The sequence below is a fragment of the Mastomys coucha genome, unplaced genomic scaffold (assembly GCF_008632895.1).
Source record: "Mastomys coucha isolate ucsf_1 unplaced genomic scaffold, UCSF_Mcou_1 pScaffold6, whole genome shotgun sequence".
NCBI lineage: Eukaryota > Metazoa > Chordata > Mammalia > Rodentia > Muridae > Mastomys > Mastomys coucha.
Window position 1 is genome coordinate 130,837,082 of NW_022196912.1, and position 22,912 is coordinate 130,859,993.

At 41.5% G+C, this 22,912-nt stretch overlaps 1 protein-coding gene across 12 annotated transcripts in view; it reads right to left on the bottom strand.

Annotated features, from left to right (window-relative positions):
- The window catches only part of Dnah11 (dynein axonemal heavy chain 11), a 328,931-nt gene that overhangs the window by 111,835 nt on the left and 194,184 nt on the right, over window positions 1-22,912 (bottom strand). For 10 of the 12 annotated variants that reach the window (XM_031357847.1, XM_031357834.1, XM_031357836.1 and 7 more), the window contains 4 exons: window positions 22,270-22,432; window positions 20,260-20,383; window positions 19,499-19,641; window positions 5,506-5,667 (listed from right to left, as the gene is read on the bottom strand). In XM_031357847.1, coding sequence (XP_031213707.1) covers window positions 5,506-5,667; window positions 19,499-19,641; window positions 20,260-20,383; window positions 22,270-22,432 — 592 coding nt within the window. Of the gene's footprint in view, window positions 1-3,429; window positions 3,505-5,505; window positions 5,668-10,616; window positions 10,704-19,498; window positions 19,642-20,259; window positions 20,384-22,269; window positions 22,433-22,912 lie in introns of those variants that run through there. The other 2 variants (XM_031357844.1, XM_031357845.1) reach the window with 2 other exon arrangements.

Here is a 22,912-nt window from a genome sequence, read left to right on the forward strand (position 1 = left end):
AACCCCACACAGACCCTGCAGATCGCCTGCCATCCCTTCCATGTGTCCTCTGTGACTTCTGGAATAGTTAACTTTTTAATTTGTACAGCCACATCTCCCTCATTCTAATGATTATTTATTGCATTCTGTACAAGATGAACCAAGTTCAATTAATCAAGGGAAGCCTAAAAATCAATTAATATGAATTAAATGAGCTACACCAACTCTTTGGAAAGTCACACATAATTTACCAAAGTGTTGTCAATAACGCTCAGGCAGCTTCAGGGAAATTGCACACAAGTGGCCGATGATGCAGTTAAACGCTTCAAACCTGGACCATCAATATTGCAACCAAAAGTGTGAGCAGCACTGGAAAGTGAACAGTTCCTCTGTGGTGTCCTTAAACACACAGATCTCTAACTTCACGACAAACCCCAGATGTAGGTAAAATCTTCATATAAGTGTACTGTTGAGCCAGTTAAAAATCTGTCTCACTAGTCACAGAAAAAATGTGTGTTCAAAGCAAAACTCAGGGAAACAAAACTTGAATTGTATTAGATTCCAGGGGATCCAAGATGCATGAGCATTAGCAATTAGTGGACTCAGAAAATAAAATTTATGAGTGTCTATAAATGTCACAGGCATCACATTCCCCTGAGGACTTTATTTTCAAAACAGGTTGGCTCCCATATAACCATGCACAAGCCTGCTCCCATCCTGTCTTACTTTGACAAGAACTTTCACACATACCTTCCTAGGATACAGACAAACACCTCCTCAGCCAAGTGCAACCTCCTTACAAAGAAAAAAAAAGCTGGCTTCTGCCCAACCATGATCCTTATGAGGAGGCTCCTCAGCAGCCCTGAATGCTCCTTTTAACAACAGTTTCATTTGTAAATCTCTGATGGAAAGAGTGGCTTCCGGGAGAGCTGGAAGTGGCCCGACACAACTTGTCTCAGTGGGGCAAAATAACTATTGTTATCGGGCTTAACAAAATGGCTCAGCATGGGAGTCTCACGGAGCCAGGGAGCAGCTGGTTGTAATTCACACTGTTTTTCAGAAAACTCTAATCGTTCCAGAACAGACCTCTTTGATGACTGGTCTTCCCTGCATTCTCAATTTGTCACTTTCTCTTATGATAAGGTCAGTAGTGACAGCACTTCCTGACATTAACAGCTGTGGCTTTTAAAAGGGTCATTGTAGAACTACTAATTGCAGTAATTTCATTAGCATAAATTATTTATTCTGCCATTCATTTATCTCCAGTTTTCTTCTGAGGGGGGCGGAGAGGAGGTGCTGAGGGCTGCAGCAGCCCAGCATTGCAGTTCACACTTCCAGAGACCATCTTTTCTGCCAGATTTGTCACTTCAGGGGAACCAGTTGACAACACTTTGTAGTCCTTTTGCAGCCAGTAGTGGTGAGGGCAAAAATAAAAATAAGCGGAGCGACATTACGCAATGGCACTGAATCCATGGCTTTCCTGCTAAGATTGCTTTGGGAAGCCATGCTGTCTCTATTGCAAAATTCAATGCACAGATAAGATGGGGGTTTTCCTCATATAAAGAAAGGAATGTTTATTTTCCAGTCCTCAGTTAGTTTGCTGTAAACATAGAAACAAACTCTATGGTGCCTGGTGGGATGGTTCTCCGGCACTGGCTTTCACTGCCAGACCGAGTACTCAGGAGGCCTCTCTACAAGCCAGTGCTCAACACCCTTGATGAGAATGCCACCAGAGGGTGAATGCAAATTCTGTGATTTTTTTTTTAAAGATATATTATTTCTTTCCAAGAATAGCAAAGCAGACTATACCTGTTTATAAAATTAAATTTGGAATTTTCAAGAAAGGCAAATGAAAACACAGAAGAGACTAAAGAGTTTGTCATTTGTTTGGTTGTTTTAGCTAAACCCAGGACAATGTTGTCACATATTATGTCATGGCCTTGTAGGGAGTCTTGAAATGTTTTCTCAGAAATTATTTGTTGAACTTAAATGTCAAATTACCAAGTTATAAAATCTACTATTTATAATTCACTTATAATTCGCTCTTTTGTGGGTTGGTAAAAGACTGACTGAATTAGATATTCAGGGCAAGAAGGCTTGTTAAAGAGAATTTAATACTAAAACAGAGGAACAGTATTCCATTTGAGTACCTTTAACCGCCTCACAGAGCTCACTCACCCCAACATAAAAACTAATGAAGCAGAAATAAGGCTTGAATCCTAGGACCTAGGTTACATTTCCAGGTCTGAAAAATTAAGTAAATGCTCATGTTCCCCCTGCTTCCTCCTGCCCACAAAATGATCCCATTGCATCAATTCTTTTCCATCAATTCTTTTGCTTTCTAAATATCTGCACAAATGCAGTCAAGGAAAGCCTGGGCTCTGAAATCCATCCACACTGAAGGGGCCATGGTGGGTGGGGCCACACCTGGACCAGGACTTCCTAATCACATAAAGCTTATGAGGTCTATTTAAATCTAACCTTATGCTAGTAGCTTAAAGATGGACTCAGGATTTCACTCTCCCCAATGTCACCACATTAAACAAACTCTTTTTTTCCATTTCCACATTCTGTGTGTCTTTCTTCGTTGTATCGAGTATGCATAGCTAATCCTAGTTCACTAGGGCTACCAACAAGGTCCAAGATTCTACTTTAAACGTTACGGTAATGTCTGCATGGTCAGCTTTGACTTTAAAAGTTACGGTAATGTCTGCATGGTCAACTTTGGACTTTATGAGTTAACACTTGTAATTGACATTTCAATGAAAGAATTGTGGCCCAAATCATCGATACAGCATAGTTATCACTGATACAATAAATGTAATGTCCCTCCTATTTGGCACCAGGAGTTTGTGTGTGAGTATGTGTATGGGTGTATATGTGTAGTCACACACGTATGTAGGCACTGGAGAAGCATCAAGTCTAAATTTGGCAGATAGGGAACTTCTATTTGAGTAGATCACCCCTACCATTCTGTGCTACATCTTCTCAGGTATGGGTTGCAGACATGGCGGCAACACCACATTTAACTGTAATAGTGGCATGGCATTGAGCTGTGAGCCCACACTACAGTGTCATTACCTCAGGAGGGTGGACCTTTCTCTGTTAGTCAGATGCCATGCCCAAGTGACATGGGCTGCTTCTGTCCTCAAATCCTGCAACAAAATTCACCCTCCCTCATCAGCTCATATTTTTAATTTACATTAAAATATGTCCTTTCATATGACCCTGCTTTTGAGGATGCCTAAGGCTCATTTTGCTTTAAAGAAACCAAAAGCAATGTTTTTCTCTTATGTTCCCGATACACACATTCCTAACTGGAGCCTGTGCACTAACCAGTAAGGTTCTCTCCCCATCACATCCCCAGTGTGCTTCTGTCTGCACCTTCAACCTACTCCTAGTGGTATGCAAGACTGTCCCTCCCTCCTGCCTTATATTGCCACTTCCTACCTCACAGCATGTTGACAGGAGTGTCTGATGAGCAACACAGTGGTGACACTTAGGTGTCAGACTGCTTTTGGTCCTTTATTTGTCAGCTGTCATTTACTTCAGTATCAGGTAACAGGAAAAAAATAGCATACGCATTCAGTTAGATGCAGTGAGGGCTATGGGCTGCTTCAGCCTTCAATATCTACTGATGTCAACATATATAAAATGGCTTGTCTACAGACAAAAGGAGTCACCTTGTATAAGTATCTCCACTCACCCAATGAGGTCAATAATTAAGAAGTGCCAAAATTATGCAGATAACTTTCAGTCTTGCTGATGGAAATTAAGACGAAGAAAGTGAACAAATTAGCACTTGTTCAAAAATTTAAAAGTTGTTTCTGACCTCTACAGAAAAGGCTCCACATGTTTTTAGGGGAACATGGTCCCATTGTACTCTGAATTATAATTAGTGCTTCCTGTGTGACAAATCAGGAAGGTGGGAGGGTTAAATAAGTACCTTATTCTGAAAGGAGATCATCTGGCTGCTTGTTAGCAGGCGTAATTCAGCTTGATGGGAACGCTGAAGTGCTAGGAAAGTTTTCCTATGTGACACCCAGGATCCTATAGGAGGCGGCATGACACCGTCAGATAGACTGCAGCACCTTGTTCAGCCTCAGGACTGCAAAGCCCGCCTCATCCAGCAGGTGTCAATAGTCCTGGCCAGGCTGAGCTGCTGTTCCACCAGAGAAAGCAGACATAGACACAGGGCAGCAAAGATGGGCAGGCTGTGAGGCTGTGCTATGCTTCCCTAGAGCCACTAGCTTGGATCTCCTACCAACTGAGGAAAATCAAAACTATATTCAGAAATCAACCCTCTTCTTCCATTTTAAGCCTGATAAACTAGAAACAAAGGAAACTAGAAATCTGCTAGTATGCGGCACAGGTCTATTCCTGTAGGTTCAGAACTTCCAGCCTCTCTTCTGGATCTTGGAAGACATGATGATGCCCCAGTACTTCAACAATGTAAGGAACCTGGTGATTGCCCTAGGGGCTGGGAGCAACACTTAACACTACTTTTATCATAGCTAATGGCTCTCTAGACGTGAAAATCTAATTTCCACCTCAAACTTCAAAAGACCTTTTCTTTTCTGTTTCATTGTGCATGTGCCGGTCAGATGACTGTGGAGAAGAGGAGAGAGGAGGCAGACATGTGCTCTCATCCCAGATGTGTCTGCCATGTTAAATGTTGCTTCCCCTGGCAATCCAGTGATCAACAGGTTCAGAAACATTTTTAAGGGAGGAGAGGGGAACTGACTCCCATCCACACTGAAGGGGCCATGGTGGTGAACTGACACAGCAGTGAATGCTTCCCACCACTCCTGAAATATGCACACCTACATGGTTATTCCCTTTTAAAGGAGAAGTAAAGGAAAAGTGACATACCAAGCAATAAAGCTAGCTGCATACTGACTGCTCAACTTCATAAACATACCCACACTCTAGCCATCTGGCCACCCAAGCACATACTATTTAACAAAGTGGTGGAATGCTACTTTGGAAGGGGATGGTAATGGCTTCTGGAGTAAGGGAGAGGATGAGGACTTGAGACATTACTTCTTATATGTCCCCTATCAATTTTGGCTTAGAGTCACTCCCACTAATTCTGAGTCTATTCTAGGCACTCCCACCTTATTGTTCAATGGCAGGTGGTGGCAAAGCTCTCTGGGAGTCACACCCTAACACAATCTCTCTAATCAGAAAGGATCTAGGCCTCAACTCCACATCTGGGAAATCGGGAGGCTTGCTTCAGTTGCTTTCTTTACTCTTCATACCTGCTTTTTTCACACAGACATTTAAAAACTTATTTGGAGGTACCATGCTCATCAAGAAGTGGCAAACAGAACTTAAAACCCTATAGGGCCAGAATCCCACCCACAACAATGCACAGAAACCAGAAACAATGAAAAACAATATAAAACAAGAGATACGTATTTGATACAGAGATTGTGAAACTGAAAGTGGCTGACCCAGCTTCCTGCCAATAGTGTACTGAGACTTGTGCACCTTGGGTACCTACCTCAGGCTGACACAACTTACCTCAATCCCCTCGATTTCTTCAATGAACCTCCTGCTGACTGAGACCAGAGCCTCCTGTGGCCATGCGTGAAACCAGTCTATAGCTGTGCAGTTAACTATGGCTGGGAACTTCTGAGCTCTAACTCGCAGTGTGTGACCAACCGGTGAAAAACAAAAAACCATCTGTAGGGAGTGGGGTGAGGGGGGACAGGTCAGAAACAACAGAGGGATGCATGTGCTAAGCAGTACACTGAAATCTCAGACAATGAGGGGGGGTGAGGCCAGATATACCGGTCGGTCAGCTACTAGCCTAGGCCACTGGTGCAAGGCAGCCTTGACCTTCAGATTGGGGCTCCACAGGGCAGACAGAAGTACAGTGGTGCTTTCTTCAAAATGTGGCCCCTCTTCTCTCAAGCATAGCTCATGATTACCTTTGGGAGTGGGACATTTTATTTGTTCTCTAACACAAGCTACATAAAAATAAGTCACCATGAACTAAGATTGTCAATACTTCCACCTGCAAATTTCCTTCTGTTACATAATTCAGTAGGTTTCACAAAGCTGAAATACCCTTTCCAAAACAAAATATAAAACAATAAAATAAAGCCAGTTTTATCATTGCAAATGATATCAATTTCTGTTTACATCTAAAATAAAAATTACCTGCTTTAGTTCTCACCGGAGATTTTTCAGACAAAAGTTTAAAACATGAGTAACATGTTTCTGCTAAGAATAGTTTCTGATGTAAACTTGATTTTTTTACTAGCTACGTAATGATTTAAAAGTTAATTAATACCCAAATAAGCCATTGTTCTGTGTTTGGGATCTGCCAGGGATCAGTTCCAGGACCCCCAACATAACTCAAAAGTTTTCCAAACACTTTCATGAAAAGTATATTACTGGCCGGGCGGTGGTAGCACGCGCCTTTAATCCCAGCACTTGGGAGGCAGAGACAGGTGGATTTCTGAGTTCAAGGCCAGTCTGGTCTACAGGGTGAGTTCCAGGACAGCCAGGGCTACATGGAGAAACCCTGTCTCGAAAAAAAAAAAACAAAAACAAAAAAAAAAAAAAAAAAAAAAACAAAAACAAAAAAAAAAAAAAGAAAAAAAAGAGAAAAGTATATTATTTTCACAGATCAAACCTATATCCTTCAACTACCTAGTAGTCCTTCCTATTAGGATTGACTATTGTCCCTAAGACAAGGTAAACAGTGTAGGGAGTTGTTATTCTGTGCTATTTAGAGAATCAAGACAATAAAAAGAAGTGTGTGCACACTCAGTACAGCTATGTGCACTCTCAGTACAGCTGTGTGCACGCTCAGTACAGCTGTGTGCACGCTCAGTACAGCTGTGTGCACGCTCAGTACAGCTGTGTGCACGCTCAGTACAGCTGTGTGCACGCTCAGTACAGCTGTGTGCATGCTCAGTACAGCTGTGTGCACGCTCAGTACAGCTGTGTGCACGCGCCTCAGTACAGCTGTGTGCACGCTCAGTACAGCTGTGTGCACACTCAGTACAGCTATGTGCATGCTCAGTACAGCTATGTGCACACTCAGTACTGCTGAGTTCCTCTTCAAACATTTTCACTGCATGGTTCGTGGGACTCATAGATGGGGACATGACAGCTGGAGGATCCAGTTATGTATTTGTATACTCTCTCTAGACACAGGAATTCTGTCAGTAGAGCCTGGGGCTGGCAGCAACAGCATGCCACAGGCAGTGGATGGGAGGAGCTCTTCATTGTCAGCAGAGTAGGTGTGACCATTCAAGGGTCCTGAGCTCCAGAAGGCCATCATCAGTGGCAGAAACTTAGGGGGAGCATGAAGACACAGGAGCCTGCAAGGACTCTTTATCCCCTGCCCTCACCTCTGTAGACCTGAAAACTAGGTTATGTATGAGCTGGGAAAGGTCAGCCTGGAGAGTATCTCTTTTGTCTTCTTAGGACAGGTTGACGGTAGAGGCCCTCCAGGTTCCAAGGCTGAAGTCAAGACCACGGTCAGCCAATGGATGCTGTCACTGTCTCAGAGGGCACTTTTTATTATTTATGGGATTTTAAAATCCATGTGAGAAAAAAACTCTAGCATATATCAACCTGTACAATACTTCATTTAACATAGTTAACATTTCAAGACAGACAAAGCTAATATCTATTTTTCTACTATGATTACACTGTTAAATTGTGTCATTGTGTAATTTGGTGCTATCAGCTGTGGGCAGAATGTATATCTCTTGAACTTTTTCATCATTTATGGGTTTGACTCTTTATTTGTCCACAGTGACTTCCTCATAGTCTCCTGAGTCTATGGCAGACACTGTACCAGCTTCTACAAGTTTAACTCAGTGGATACAGTATAAACAAACTATGCAGTATTGGCCTGTCTGGGATGGGCTTAGCAGAATGCCATCAAAGGTCATCTATGGTGTGGCAAATGTTTACAGTAGAATAATATCCCATTGTTTATGTCTATTTTCCCCTTATCTGCCCGTATATTTTTCAGTTGCTTCCTGAAATCATATATTGCCAAGCTGTCCTGCCAGATTTCCTAATGTTTAGATTTTATTATAATATATAGTCACTTCCCAGAGTATCTTTTGAGAGCCATGGGTCTTTTTTATCTAGTGCCCAGCCCAGTATGAAATTATCTGATGATGATCCTTGTTTAATTATTTACTAGTAGCAAGACACAAGAAAATATCTCCAGTTCTAGAAAACAAAAATACATTGTTGAAAGACCTTGTTATATTGTCTTTCACTAAATAATTTAGGCATGGTAGTAAAGTAACACAATAAGATCATTTTTCCCCAAAGCTGAATAACTATGATTCAGACACAATTCTTAAGAGTCAACAGTATGGCAGTGATGAGGATAGAAATAGATTAAATATAGAAGTCATGGGAAAATACTTGGAACCTCAAATATGAGATGCTATTTTGTTTTTCTCTGCCTCTGCTGTACTCAAATGAAGTCTGTGAAATCATGCCAGTCAAAGAGAATCAGCTGTGGAAGGCTGGAGTCATGGGAAAAGAGGCAGAATCCTTGAGTATGGGAAGAAGAAAAGGCTGGAAAGAGAAACCTAAGACCTGAACTGTAATTTAAAAAATTAGACATTGTCATCAAAGTTTTCTTAGAACATGTAATATTTGAGTAATCAACTTACAACTAATATCAGGCTAATAAATGAATATATGATCATCAATATGCATATCATGAAAAGGGTGGGCACATGTGATGTTGAACTTCGAGAGGAAACCTAATCTTACCTTACACTATGCAATGATCAACTCAAAATGGACTAAGCTATTCTAGGTCAATCTGATACTCACAGGACAGCATGCTAGTTTGACTTTGCCATGGGAATACGTAAGCGAATAATTTGCAATATCTCATTTTTCTCTTTAATTATGTATATGTGTGGGTATGTGCATGTTTGTGCAGATGACCAAACAACACAAAGGTGCAGGATACCTTGCTTATGGAGTTACAGGTTGTGAGATACTCTGCATGGGTGATGGGAACCCAACTCCAGTCCTGGGCAAGAGAGTCTGTGCTCTCACCCACTGAGACAGCTTCCAGCTCCAGTTTTATTTGTATCTTGGGACCTGGCCTTGCTATGTAACATGGGCTGTCTGGAAATTACTCTGTATAAATTCTCCTTTATAAGCTCCCAAGTGCTGGGACTATGGTGTACACCACCGCATCTGGTCACCTTTTCAGTAACTTTGTAGCTGGTCAAGTACTCACAGAATAAAATGGAAACTTTTGATAATTTTAGGAATGATAAATCATCTAAACTAGTACCTGGAAACTCAACTGTAGAAAGATATTTGCTCATTCACAGTTCTTATGAAGTGATTGGAAGGATGCTGTTAGCCTGAGGCTTCGACTGTTAGCCCAATTCAGTGTTTAGGAGTGTTTAGTTTTAATCAGAAAGTACAGAGTACTCCTGCCATCCCCCACCCCACCCCGCCTTTGGCAACAGTACTCTATGAGGTTTTCCCAGAGACCATGCAAATGCTTACAACTATCAGTTACTTTATTTTTTTTAAAAGATGGTCTGTACAACTTTCTGATAACCCATACTAAACCCATAGGAAAACTGTTTTGTGTTAGAGGACCTGATGGTCATTCTGAATAGTTTTCTCATTATAACCTCAATAACTTTAGGTGGGATTAACATAAAGAAGGATATTTTCTAAGATATAAAAATTGATTAGCCATATTATTGTCTTGTCCATAATTTAATATTTCAGACTCTATTGATATGCATGTGAGTGTTCCCTTTATGAACTTTACATCTGAGGGAGCTAGTTGATACTTGAGGCATCTAACTGGTATGCATGCTGGAGTCGGAGTGCGGGAGCTGCCATTTTGCAGACTCCCATGGAAGCCCAGGGTGCAGGTCAGCTATGAGGAGGTCTTACACACCTCCTCTCATAAACACTAACCCTTTGTTAGGCATTGTCTTTGAGTTAGACATAATTTTTAAAAATAAATCTTATTATTGGGCACATAGATGGTGTGTGTGCATGTGTGTGTATGGGTGAGTGTGTGTATGGGTGAGTGTGTGTATGTGTGTTAAAGCACGTATGTGAAAGTCATAGGGCAACTTTGCAAAGTTACTTTTCTTCTTTTACATGGGCTCCAGGGATTGAACTCATGTTGGCAGGCTTGCTGGTAAGCACTTTACCAGACGGATGGTTTTTTTAATTATTATTCATGAAATAAGATACCTGAGTTAAAACATTAATACTGTACTAACATCTCTACTCATATATGAGCAAGACAGGAAAGCTTAGATACTGAAGTAAACCTAATGACTGTACACTATGCCTCTATCTGGAGACTGTGTATGTAGCCCAAGCTGGAGACTGCATAAACAGGATCCCAAAGAAATGGTCAGATTCATCCCACTACAGTAGCTCTGCCACATCTGCCTGGAAACACCCTGCTACATAAACATCAGTCAGGTCTCCACAAGACAAGAATTAGACTGCAGTGAGCCCACAAGCCAGATTGCAAGGGGTGCTAGTTAACAAGCTTTGGGGAGGGAAGCAAGGTTCGGAAGTAGATATCCTTGCCTTGAAGCAAAACTCAAATTAGTGTGTGTTAGAGAAAAGAACCCCACCCTTACCTGAATTCAGTTTGGCTATCTTTAAGCAAGTACCTAGAGTCAATGCAATAGTCATCTGCCTTTTAAGGTGTGCCTGACAATGCCAGATGGACCATCAGTGGGGACAGGAAGAAATGCACCTAGATATAAACAAAGTTAAATGCCTAGATGGAAACCAAGTTAAATGCTGCAGGCAGCTGTACTATTTCTAAAACCAAATTCTCCCAAGTACAAAAGCAAACCCCCAAATCATTAGAGATGCATCTCAGCAGCTCTGACATTTGGGTGTCAGGTGTCAAGAATTTGCTTTTAGGATCTATACTATAAAATTTTCTATTTTTTTCCTTTCCCCACACAGGTGCTATGACTCATTTGGTACATTTCACCATGCTTTGTAACACATTTCAATTTCCTGTACATACAATCCCTCCTTGAGTACATATTTATTTGTGTATTACTAACAGGACTCAGGCCATTTCATCTCCTAATGGAAATTTGAATTGCTACAGTCACTGTATTTTTTTCCAGCTGAAGTAGTTTATTCTCAGGTAGAAGGAATCCTCCCACATATTTATTTCCAAAGCATCTATCCATAACTTATGTTTGCATTTATCATCCAAAGCTCCAGTATATTTCAAGAATAATAAGCCCCGAGTCTTGCTGAGGCAGCCCCTATGGAATGGGGCTTTATCACAGAATGCATTCCGTGTTTGAAAACTGTCACTTTATCATCTTCCTCATGCCTTCTTCCTGTATCCTCCATCTAACCAGCTTTTAATTTCAATTCTTTTTAAAAGATCCAACAACATCTTCAAAAGGTGTACACATAAGACACTTCGATGTGAGCTTCTGCTTTAGATAGTGTACAATAAAATCATCTCAGAACTTCTGATGTGGTAACGCTGAGCATTTCAGATTTTATTTAAAAGTAATATTTGGTACAAGAGAATTTCAATTCATTTTAATTCTGTAATTCTTTGTGTGTGTGTGTGTGTGTGTGTGTGTGTGGTGTACATGGGTAAGCTTGTAGCACAGGGCATATGTCTGTCCTTGACTTCAGCCTTGTTTGAGACAGGTCTCTATGTTGTTTGCTGTGGCTGCATAAGCCAGGCTAGCTGGCTCAAGAACGTCTCTACCTCCCTTCTCACTGTAGGAGTGCTGGGATTGCAGACCTTTGCTACTGCATTCAGCTTTATGTGGGTTCTGGGATTTGAACTCAAGTCCTCACACTTATAAGGAAGGTGCTTTACCTACTAGATTATCTCCTTGGCTCCTATTTCCATTCTTTAAAACAAGGAAATCATTGTACTTACAAAAATGCACATGCAATCTGCATAGCATCTAACCCTGAGGAATGGATCTAACCCTGAGGAATGGATCTAACCCTGAGGAATGGATCTAACCCTGAGGAATGGATCTAACCCTGAGGAACCCAGGCAGCAGGAGGAGCTCCTTCCCCTGACTGTTTGTCCCTGGGATTTCAGTGATCATGTACAGCTTTGCAGGCTAATCTGCAGCCCTTTAATGCAATCCTTCATTTTTGTTAATTTTTTAAAAATCAACTGTGATTTTTCTTGTAAATAGGTCAGTATTTGAGGCATCTCATGCAGTTTCTGGTGGCACCACTGTTAGAGAAGCTGGCACTATTATGACACCATCTTTCATATGTAAGGACAGGCCTCACACTCTATTGGAAAATACTACGAACACAGACTGCTTTTCTAAATGCAAAGTACAGTCTGTGTAAAGTGACCTTTGTTTAGAGACTGAGCCTTTCACTGTGGGTGTTAAAAGGTTTTTTTTTTTTTTTAGAAGTTTATGGGAACAGCTAGGTGATTCATTTGCTTGCTTTGTAAGATGGAGAACTTTAGTTCAACCCCTAGAAATCACCCATATAAAAAAGCCAGGTGTGATGGTGCAGGCTCACAATTTCAGTGCTGGGGAGGTAGAGATGGGAGGATTTCTAGAGCTCACTGGCCAGCCAGTCTAGCCTACTTAGAGACCTCCAGGCCAGTGAGGCCCTGTCTCAAAAAAAAAAAAAAAAAAAAAAAAAAAAAAAAAAGAAAAAAAAAGAAAGAAAAAGAAAAAGAAAGAACAAAGGAAGGAAAGATAGAAGGGGAAAAAAAGATGTAGATAGCACCTGAAGAATGATACCCAAAACTGTTCTCTGGCATCCAAATCTTATACATATTGCTTATGTATCCACACATACATTCATCTAAATGCACATGAACATTCTTTCCCATATGGGCATGTACACACACACGCACACACAATTTAGAGTATAAAATAACAGAGAAGACATCTACGTTTTAGTGATTCTCTCAGTGAAACCTTTATCACTGGGCTTTCTGTTATGGTAGCTAATCTCCCTCTCATTTCATAGATGTAGGATCATAGTACTTACAGTAGCTATTAGACCAATGACTGTTGTCCCTGCAGTAAGGTGTGCTCCATATGGGCTGGGGCTGGGCTGTCATACTTCTGCCGTCTCCCCAGGACACATCACAGGACCCCAATAAACACATGCTAAATGACAAATGGCTAAGTGGTAGCAGTTCTGAAGCTCCATTTGGGCAAACAGAATACTAATATGTGTGTCATAATTTTTATAGGTTGTGCTGGCTTATCACATATCAAAGCTTGTGAATCTCAGATATACATCACAAGATAGTGTGGTGGCTTGAGTAAGATTATCCCTCACAGTGGTAGAATACTTAGTCCCCAGTTGGTAGTGATGCTGAGAAGGTTTTGGACCCTTTAGGACCCTTTAGGAGGTGGAGAATAGGAAGAGGAAGCTTGTTACTGGGTCAGGCTTTGAGAATTTATAGCCTCATCCCACTTCTGTCTGTTCTCTCTCTCTCTCTCTCTCTCTCTCTCTCTCTCTCTCTCTCTCTCTCTCTCTCTCTCTCTCTCTCTCTCTCTCTCTCTCTCTCCCTCCCTCCCCCAACCCTCTCTGCTTCCTGCTCTAGCTGGTTGCCTTCCCTGTTTCCCTGTTTTCTCTGTCATGAAGGACTCCATGCCTCTGTAGTCATAAGCCAAAACAAACGCCCTTTCTCCTCTAAAGTATTTTGGATTTGGTATTTTATCACAACCACAGAAAATTAATTGATACACACAGCATCTTTTGTCTCCTTAATTTCTTTGCAATTTACCAACAATCATAGAAAATGGAAAGACACAGTGGTGGTCCCAACAAGCAAGGCTCTAGAAAAACAGAGAGGGACCCTAGCCCTAGGCGGCCAGCCCCTGGCTTCCTCTTCATCAGTGTGAGTTAGAATCTAGTTAGAATCCTGGGCAGGAGGGGTACTGATAGTACTCTCCTAGATGGAGCCATGCTCCATGATCATGTTGTAGAAGGAAGTACTCAGAGCAGGGGCTGTTGGGAAGTGACTGTTTTGTGAGGACTCTGATTTGATCAGTGAATCAGTTCATTTACAATCTGACAATCTGGTTAAAGAAGCTGAGATATTTTAGGAGGTGGATGCAATGGGCGGGGGCAGGTCACTGGGTTCTTGCCTTAGAAGGATTGTCTTGTCTCCGGGACCTCAACACTCTAGTGCTTTGCCCCTGGCCACCATGACTATTTCTGCCCCATCATGTGTTTCCCACTATGATGTTCTGCCTAAGTAAATACAGATGAGAGCTACAAAACCTATAGACCTTTGCTTTTCAAACTTTTTCCTCAGGTGTTTTGTCTTAGTGATGGTCAGCTGATTGTTCATAGGTGAGCAAATCAACCGGACCTAAGGAGATTCTTAGATATTGTATCCCATATATGTGTGTATTTAATTTAATACATAAGATAGGCAACACTTCAAAAAATGGTTGGTTAGAGAAGATATTATATAATAAGAGGCTTGGGTATATTTTTCATGGTGAAAATATACTATTTTCTAATAAATTTTCTAGACATTTTATTGGACACTTTCTGATAAATAATATTTAGAATAAACCACATTTGCCTTAAATGGTTTATTCTATACATCAAATTCCTGAAATATTTTACTTTTTTTTTTCTAGGTAGTCATTCAAACCTAAAAGACATTAAATAAAAAATAAAGGAAAGGGAAAAATTACCTAAAGCCTTCCTGAATTTACATTCATTATGTACAAATATGTGTACAATGCTTATATATAGTAAACTTGGATGCAATTTATCAGTATGCTATCTTTAGATGATATAATTAAAGATATTTTCTTTATGTAGCTCTTTATTTCTACATTTTGTACAATGACTTTGTTTCTTATATTATCAGAAATGAATCACTCTATATATACCTAGACAGTCAGATAATGAAATGGACAGATATCTAAATCTGGACACAGAGTAGAGGTTGATAAATAAGCCAAGTGCTGCCCATATCACAGGGCCAGCAAAGGAAACAAAATAAAGTTTCTTGGGTTAATCCAAGCCCACAGGAGGAGAGATGAAATTGATATTTTTCTAGTACAAGATGAGGACCCTGTAGGGACTCTCATACTACATAGGCTTGGACCACTCGCTCCTTTGCAGCAATCCAAGAACATGCATTTGATCAGTGGTAATTGAGAATAGCCTGTGGACTAAGAAGACACTTCTCTATGTGCCAATAGATTCTCTCAGCCCTGCATTTCCAACAAACAAATGATTAGTGGTTAGCATGAGTGATGGGTGGGACCAGCAACCCCTGTGGCACAGTTAGCTCCTGTTTAGTCAGGAGCACAAGCAAAGAAGATATCAACTCATCAGAAATCCAATCTGTAGCCTGAACTGATAAACTGCATGGTCTGTGAAGACATCAGAGTAATGTGGACGGCTTTTTAAGATAACAGAGATGAAAGTCATATGTAGAGATTTCAAAGACTAAAGCTGTCATTTAATTGGAAAGCTGGCAGGTGGTCTGTTTTTGCATACCAGTTCTTCTTTGGGTGAAAAGGTCAGCAGATTGAGGAAGGCACAAGCAGGTCTCTATCTCAGCAAGCCTTGCTTGTGTATGGAATGAAAGAAATGTATAAAGGAAGAGTAGTGGTTGTAAAAAAAAATATGAAAATCCAGAACAGCAGGGTATCAATCTTAACTCTGGGATTATTAATAAGCCCAAGGAAAAACTATACAATTATCTCAATAGACACTGAAAAGGACTTCAGGAGAGACTTCCTTGACAAAATGGATGTGTGAAATCAAAAGCCAATAGGAGATGTTACTGTGAAGCATGAGAGACTTCCTGCCCAAGTCAGGATCCAGAAACAATCACTGTTAGCATCACTTTTTGAACTTTTCTTCCACACTCCTTACCAAGGTAGTAGTGATAAGCCACACAGTCAAAACACATTTGTCCCTGAAGGCTATATGACATCAACCAACTCATAGAAACTGCTTTAAGTGCTTCTAAGCAGGTGGTGCAGGCCTGTAATCCAGCACTTGGAAGGCTAAAGTCAAATGGTTGCAAGTTTGAGACTAGCCCAGGCCAAGTCATAGGTAACACCAGGTTATCAGGTTAACCAGGTCTCAAGTAACAAAATAAAAGCTGGTTGTTATACACATGTAATTCTAGCAAGTGTGAAGTGGGAGGCAGAGATAGGGAAGAGAGACCCTGTTTCAAATTAAAGATGGAAGGCACTGGATGAACGAAAGTGGGGTTGCTCTGATCTCTAAACTCACATAAATACATCTACAGTGTGCACTGGCATACGCATATACCTGCATATATATGCATTCCCATGAACAAACTCACACATATCCATGAAAACCAATAACCAAACTGGTAAAACAGGAGATAAGATAGCTAGTTACAAAATTAAAAGGTAATATTTTCCATACTAAAATAAGAGACAGTTTATCAGAACAGTAGAACACACTATATCATAAAAATCAAATTCCCCTTTACAGAAATTAAATAATTAGCATGATTTAGTCAGAACTAAGATGGTGGAAGAATGTGACAATATGATTCTAGTGCTTGTTCACACATACGAACACATGAGAATAAGGAAAAGCTTGATCAGAAACAGCAATTAGATACTAGAATATGTAAGAAAGTATTGCTAATTTGCATAGGGCAATGTTAAAACCAATGGAGCTTAGTAAGGAAAGAGAATGGAGAATCTGGAGAGATTGTAACCGCATTTAATATAGATGATGCATGAAACCGTTAGGGAAGGAACATCCAGAGTTAAGGATAAAGATATCCTTGGGGCAAAATAACCTGATGTCTCTCAGCTCACTCTTTACCACATAGAGCAGGAAATATTTTCTAGAGGTAGCACTCCTTAAAAACTAAATCATACCTAACTTGTGATTGTTAACTCCGGGATTCTTCAACTCTCTGATGGCACAAAAGCAACATACATTTTGTAGAAATCATACTGAGGATCTTGAATGTTAACCTTTCCTAGGCTGGTGGCATACAGGCAGCTGTCTTCTGATGATGACCAGTCATCCTGTCTTGAGGGCCTAGTGTACTGTGAGGCTCAGCTATGACATCCTACAGGGGAATGCATTTTCAACTTACAATACTTGACCTATGGTGGGCTTACTGGGACATCACCTTGTGGTGAGCTGAGGCACACTTGTGTTCCCAAATTAATTTTCAATATTATGTCATAAAAAATGTGTGAAGATCAACACCCCCACCCGGAACCCACTGTAGCTGTAACATATTTATGGTCACCAGGACAACAGCTCAGGGTATTTTGGGAGAGGTGAGTTCTAGTTTCCTGAAACAGGTAACCAGCTCTTTTTCTTCTTCCCTCTCCCTGATTGCAATATAAGGGTACTCTGAGGTTCTGTGATGAGGAGGAAGGAGGCATCCAGATGATACTAAGACTGATAAGACAATAGGTCTTCAAGGGCCAGGCTGTGCTGACAGATGGGAGAGGTCCTGAGGTGCTCTTAGCTGGATTAGCTGGATTTTCTCCTCTGTAGCCACAGTGAGTTACAATTGCCTCTAGGCCAGAGCTTCTCATACTTCCCAAAGCTGCAACCTCTTAATACAGTTCCTCATGATTTAGTGACCCCCAACCATAATTCTATGTTCATTGCTACTTCACAACTTTAATTTTTCTACTGTTATTAATCATAGTTTAAATATATCATATGCAGGATATCTGATATGTGTGACTCCATGAAAGGGTTATTCATCCCCAAAGGGGTCATGACCTACATGTTGAGAACACCTGCTCTAAGCAAGATAATCTTGGAAGACCAGGCAAGGTAGCACATGCTTGTAATCCTAGCATTGGGTAGATGGAGGTAGGAGGATTGCTGGGTCCCAACTTGGCCTGAGCTACATTATTAGTTCTAGTCCAGAAAAAAAAGGGTAAAAGGTAATCAAAGAAGAAGAAAGAAGGAAGAAGAGCAGGAAGAAGAAAGAAGGAAGAAGGAAAAGGAGGAGGGAGAAGGAGGAGAAGGAGGAAGAGGAAGAAGAAGATAAAGAGGAGGAGGAAGAGGAAGGAGAGGAGGAAGAGGAGAAACAGGAAGAAGAGGAAGAGGAGGAAGAAGAGGAGGAGGAAGAGGAGGAGGAGGAGATTTTTCTAAGCTGACAAGAAACTCCCAAGGCTGTCGCTACCCTGTCTAAACTTGACAGAAGGGCAAGTTTCCTTAGTGGTCTGTGATTTGGATGTTCATGTTAACATTACTGAGTAATTCTGGGCTGAGTTTAGAAGGTTCACATCCAAGATTCAGTTGCCTCAGAGGCTTCTCCCTAAGGAACTGAGCATTTCTGGCTGGTGCCACTGTTACTGTCCATCCATCCCTCTCCAGTGCCCCATGCTCTGTAGGTACCACAGAGCCTTCCACTGCATTGACAGGTACAGAGACACTAGAAGAAGCAGCAAAGCAATAGCTTCTCAGGGATTCTAACTTTGCACTAGGAAGATCAAAATCGCTACAACAGTTTAGGTGGTTGGCATCTGCAAGTCTGGAGTGTCTGTTGTCTTGTAATACTTGACCTTTGCTGATGCCACTGTTTAGTTGCATTAACTCTCTACGAAGCTCCAAAACAAAGTGAGGCTTAAATGGAAGGGCTTTAAGAATAGTTGAACAACACCTCTATATCACATTCCACAAAGGACACACTAGTACAGCATGTGACTGTTGCTCACTCGATGTAAGCACCTCACTTCACCTCAGTACACATCTCCAGCTTCAATGACCACGTTCTCCCTACAAGAACTCCATGTTTTGGTCCTTTAGAGCTATCTCAGCTTTTCCCAAATAGGTTCTTCACAGTTCACCTTCCATGTTTCCTCTCTCAGGGAGTCTGAGAAAGGACTTAGCCATTAAGAGTGCTTGCTGCTCTTACTGAGGACCTAGGTTCAGTTTCTAGCACAAACATGGCATCTATAACTCCAGTTCCAGGGAATATGACACCCATTTTGACCTTCATGGGTACCAGGCACATATGTGGTGTATATGCATATATTCAGGCAAAACATCCATACTTGTGAAATAGAATAAATAAATATAAATAAAACCAACAATATTGTTTCCTCTCCCTAAGTGTTCCTGCCTTAACTTCCTACCTGTGCCAGACAATGGAACGCCATTCCTCCAGGGATAACCCTATTCCCGTTAAGGAGGAGGCGGTCCCCTCATGCCTTCCCATGGGCCTATTTATACTTGTCCCACAAGAAAGTTCTTGGTGACATGCCTTACATCCTACAACAATGTCAGCTCCTCGAAGACAGAGGAATGTGGCTTTACTATCACACTGAACATACTGCCCAGCCCAGGGCTTCCCAGGAGCTCAACACCACACTTGGTCTCAGGGACAAACACTATAGATGGCCTAGATAAATGCACCAGTTCCTTCAAAGAAGTCACTGAAACTCAAACCATAACATGAGTCCTGACTGAGATGCATGTTTAAGTATCAACAATGGCTTTAAAACAATACATAGGTAAAGCAAACATTTCTTACTTTGAGATGTTGTCGGACTCTGGCCAAAAAGAATGCCCAACAGTTTTCCCTGGAGTCCACTATGCCAAGACTTCGAACTTCATTACGAATCCCAGAAATGATCTTGTCCATATCTTCATCACTGAACAGATCTGGGATGTCTCCTATTCCCAAAGAATGGGCAGAATTATAAAACAATCTTACAATTTACATATTACAGTGGACTTTCTAATGTTTGAAAAGCAAAGACAAAGCAAGCTCCAGTTAAAGACAAGGCTTGAAATTAGAAGTGACTTTTTTTTGTCTTTTGTTCTGATAAGACACAGAACTCACTGAGAGCAAGTAGTTACCTGCATATTCTGTAGACCCACACCCCGTCAGACCCTCACACCCAGTAGACCCACAAGACTCTGAGAACAGCATCTCCCTGAATGTGTACACCATCGAGACACATACTGAATAGGGCCCTTTCATTTACTAACCCACACAGACCCTAGACCTGCACTCCACTGACCTGTGCACCCTCTACACCCCCCCATACCCTCCAGACCTGCACAAAAAGGAATAACATTTACTTCAGTTTGGGCCTCTTGGAGGTACTTCTCATCCATAAGCTGACTAAGAAAGCAATGTAGTTCCAATTAGTTAGGTTTATAGCTTTCTCCCCAAAGACTGCCCTAGCAAACATCTCAAAGACAAATTATCTCTCTTTAAAGTTCATTGAAACTACAGATAATTTGTCACTGGGAAAGATCTTTCAAGAAATATGTCCATTTAATCACCTGATGCCAGCAAGTCATTAATCAGCACAAGGAAGCTCTCATCTAGAACGTGGGCATCTGTCAGCAGGAACACAGTGGGCATGTTCTTGGCTCCAGTTCTGACATACAAATTGGCCAGATCTACCTGTAAGGAGAGGACGACATCGCTTATGTTTTGTTAGAATGCTGATGTGATGTTGGAGCATGTGGCTGGGTGCTGGGAGGCAATGAGTGAAGAGGATTCGGGCAGCGCCTGTATCTCCCCTCTCAGTGACCTGACACTTCACCTCCAACTCTGGCATTTCCTAGTGAGCATCATGTGACTTGGGGGAGCCCAGGGGTGAGCCATGTCTTTCTTCTGAGCAGATGGGAGCTCAGCGATGCCTCTGTCGAGTTGTCCAGTGGCAGTCCTCTGCTCGTTCCAACAGCTGCCTCTTCACTGAAAGTTTTACTTTATTATTTGGTCAGTGTCTTAGTCAGGGTTTCTATTCCTGCACAAACATCATGACCAAGAAGCAAGTTGGGGAGGAAAGAGTTTATTCAGCTTACTTCCACACCACTGTTTATCACCCAAGGAAGTCAGGACTGGAACTCAAGCAGGTCAGGAAGCAGGAGCTGATGCAGAGGCCATGGAGGGATGTTACTTACTGGCTTGCTTCCCTGGCTTGCTCAGCCTGCTGGGATGGCACCACCCATAAGGGGCCTGTACTGGCTAGTTTTGTGTGTCATCTTGACACAGGTTGGAGTTATCACAAAAGGGAGCTTCAGTTGGGGAAGTGCCTCCATGAGGTCCAGCTGTGGGGCATTTTCTCAATTAGTGATCAAGGGGGTAGGGCCCCTTGTGGGTGGTGCCATCCCTGGGCTGGAAGTCTTGAGTTCTATAAGAGAGCAGGCTGAGCAAGCCAGGGGAAGCAAACCAGTAAGGAACATCACTCCATGGCCTCCGCATCAGCTCCTGCTTCCTGACCTGCTTGAATTCCAGTCCTGACTTCCTTTAGTGATGAACAACAATGTGGAAGTAAGCTCCCCATCTTGCTTCTTGGTCATGATGTTTGTACAGGAACAGAAACCCTGACTAAGACAGGGCCCTACCCCCTTGTTCACTAATTGAGAAAATGATCTACAACTGAATCTCATGGGGGCACTTCCCCAATTGAAGCTCCCTTTTCTGTGATAACTCCAGCCTGTGTCAAGCTGACACACAAAACCAGCCAGTACAGTCAGCAATATTAAAAACTTTTTTTTAAAAGTATGAAATAGCCTTTGCCACAAACTCTAGGCATTGCTTTGTAAGTACTACCATGGACTGAAAAACAAACATTTAAGGATATAGAATAATTGTCTAAAAATGCTGTTTCAGTAGCTCTCATCCAAGGGGAAAGAAAACCTACCTGAAATTCCAAAGGAAATCTCTTTTCTTTCTGCCCTTTGTCATATAAGGGCACGAATAGCATTGAACACTGACTCCATTTAAGGCAGAAATAAAAGCATGTTTGTATATTTAAGACAATATTCTTTTCCAACCAGGCTTATGTTATTGAACCTATATTGAAATTATAGAAATGTGCTGTGTATTTGACCATGAAGATGAAGGTATCAAAGGCATCTACAGAGATCCCCTCTTCCTGTAGGGATGGGGGGTCCTGTCCACATCTCAGAGCTGACATGGATTCACTATCTGTTTATGCTCTATCTGCCAGACAAACGGGCCAGAAACACAATCAGCCCTCCACAGCCACAGATCTGGCCAACAGCAAACAAAGAGAACAAAAATCTGAGGGTACTTTGTGTGTGTATTCATCACCTACAGCCTTTCTTCTCTTGAGGTTTCTCCCTTAGCACTGTAACACAGTAACTACTGCTGTAACATTAGGTATTGTAAGCACCCTAAAGGTGACTTAAAGCACACAGGACCATGTTCAGGTTACTGAAGCAAGACAACCATCCACAGACTTGAATTGCATCAGGATCCAGGCCCTAGTCCTCTATGAACAACAGTGGATGACTGCTCTGCCTTCCAGCTTTGCTCACCTGAAGCTCTTGGGTCCCATAGCCTTCTGTCAGAGTGATCTGAAAGACCTCCAAGCTGCAGATGTAAGCTGCCAGCCTAGACAGACTCTGTTTGCCACTGCCTCCAACTCCAACCAAGAGGGCATGGCCTTGAGGGGTCTGAAGAATGCGGCTGATTCGACACCTGGAAAAAGAAAGTAGCACTCCCATAGGAGTCATGATGTAAAACTTCCTGGGTGGCATTTGCTTTATATTTTAGATAAATGTGCAGATTTATGATGAAATGCCAATTTTACTGGAATCACTCAATCTCTGTCTGTATGCTTCCTCATCAAACAAAGACAGCATCTAGTTTCTAAGTATTTTCTTAAAAACTTCTCTGGAGTCACATTTTGAATTCTTACTGCATTAAAACTACTTGCAAATATATACAAGGTCTGTATGTAAGGTCCATTAAATTTTTTTTCATTAACAAGAAAAATCCTACTCTCTGTCAGCTTCATCTCATACAAAGACCTCAAGGGAGGATATCTGTTTGCATGAAAGCTTTGCTGTAGAATCACTTTGCAAAAAAATAGATTTACAGACACCTCCATGTGCTTCATTCAAGGAGACTAAAGACATGCTTATTTAAAACATTTATTTATTTTATGTGAGTGCTTCA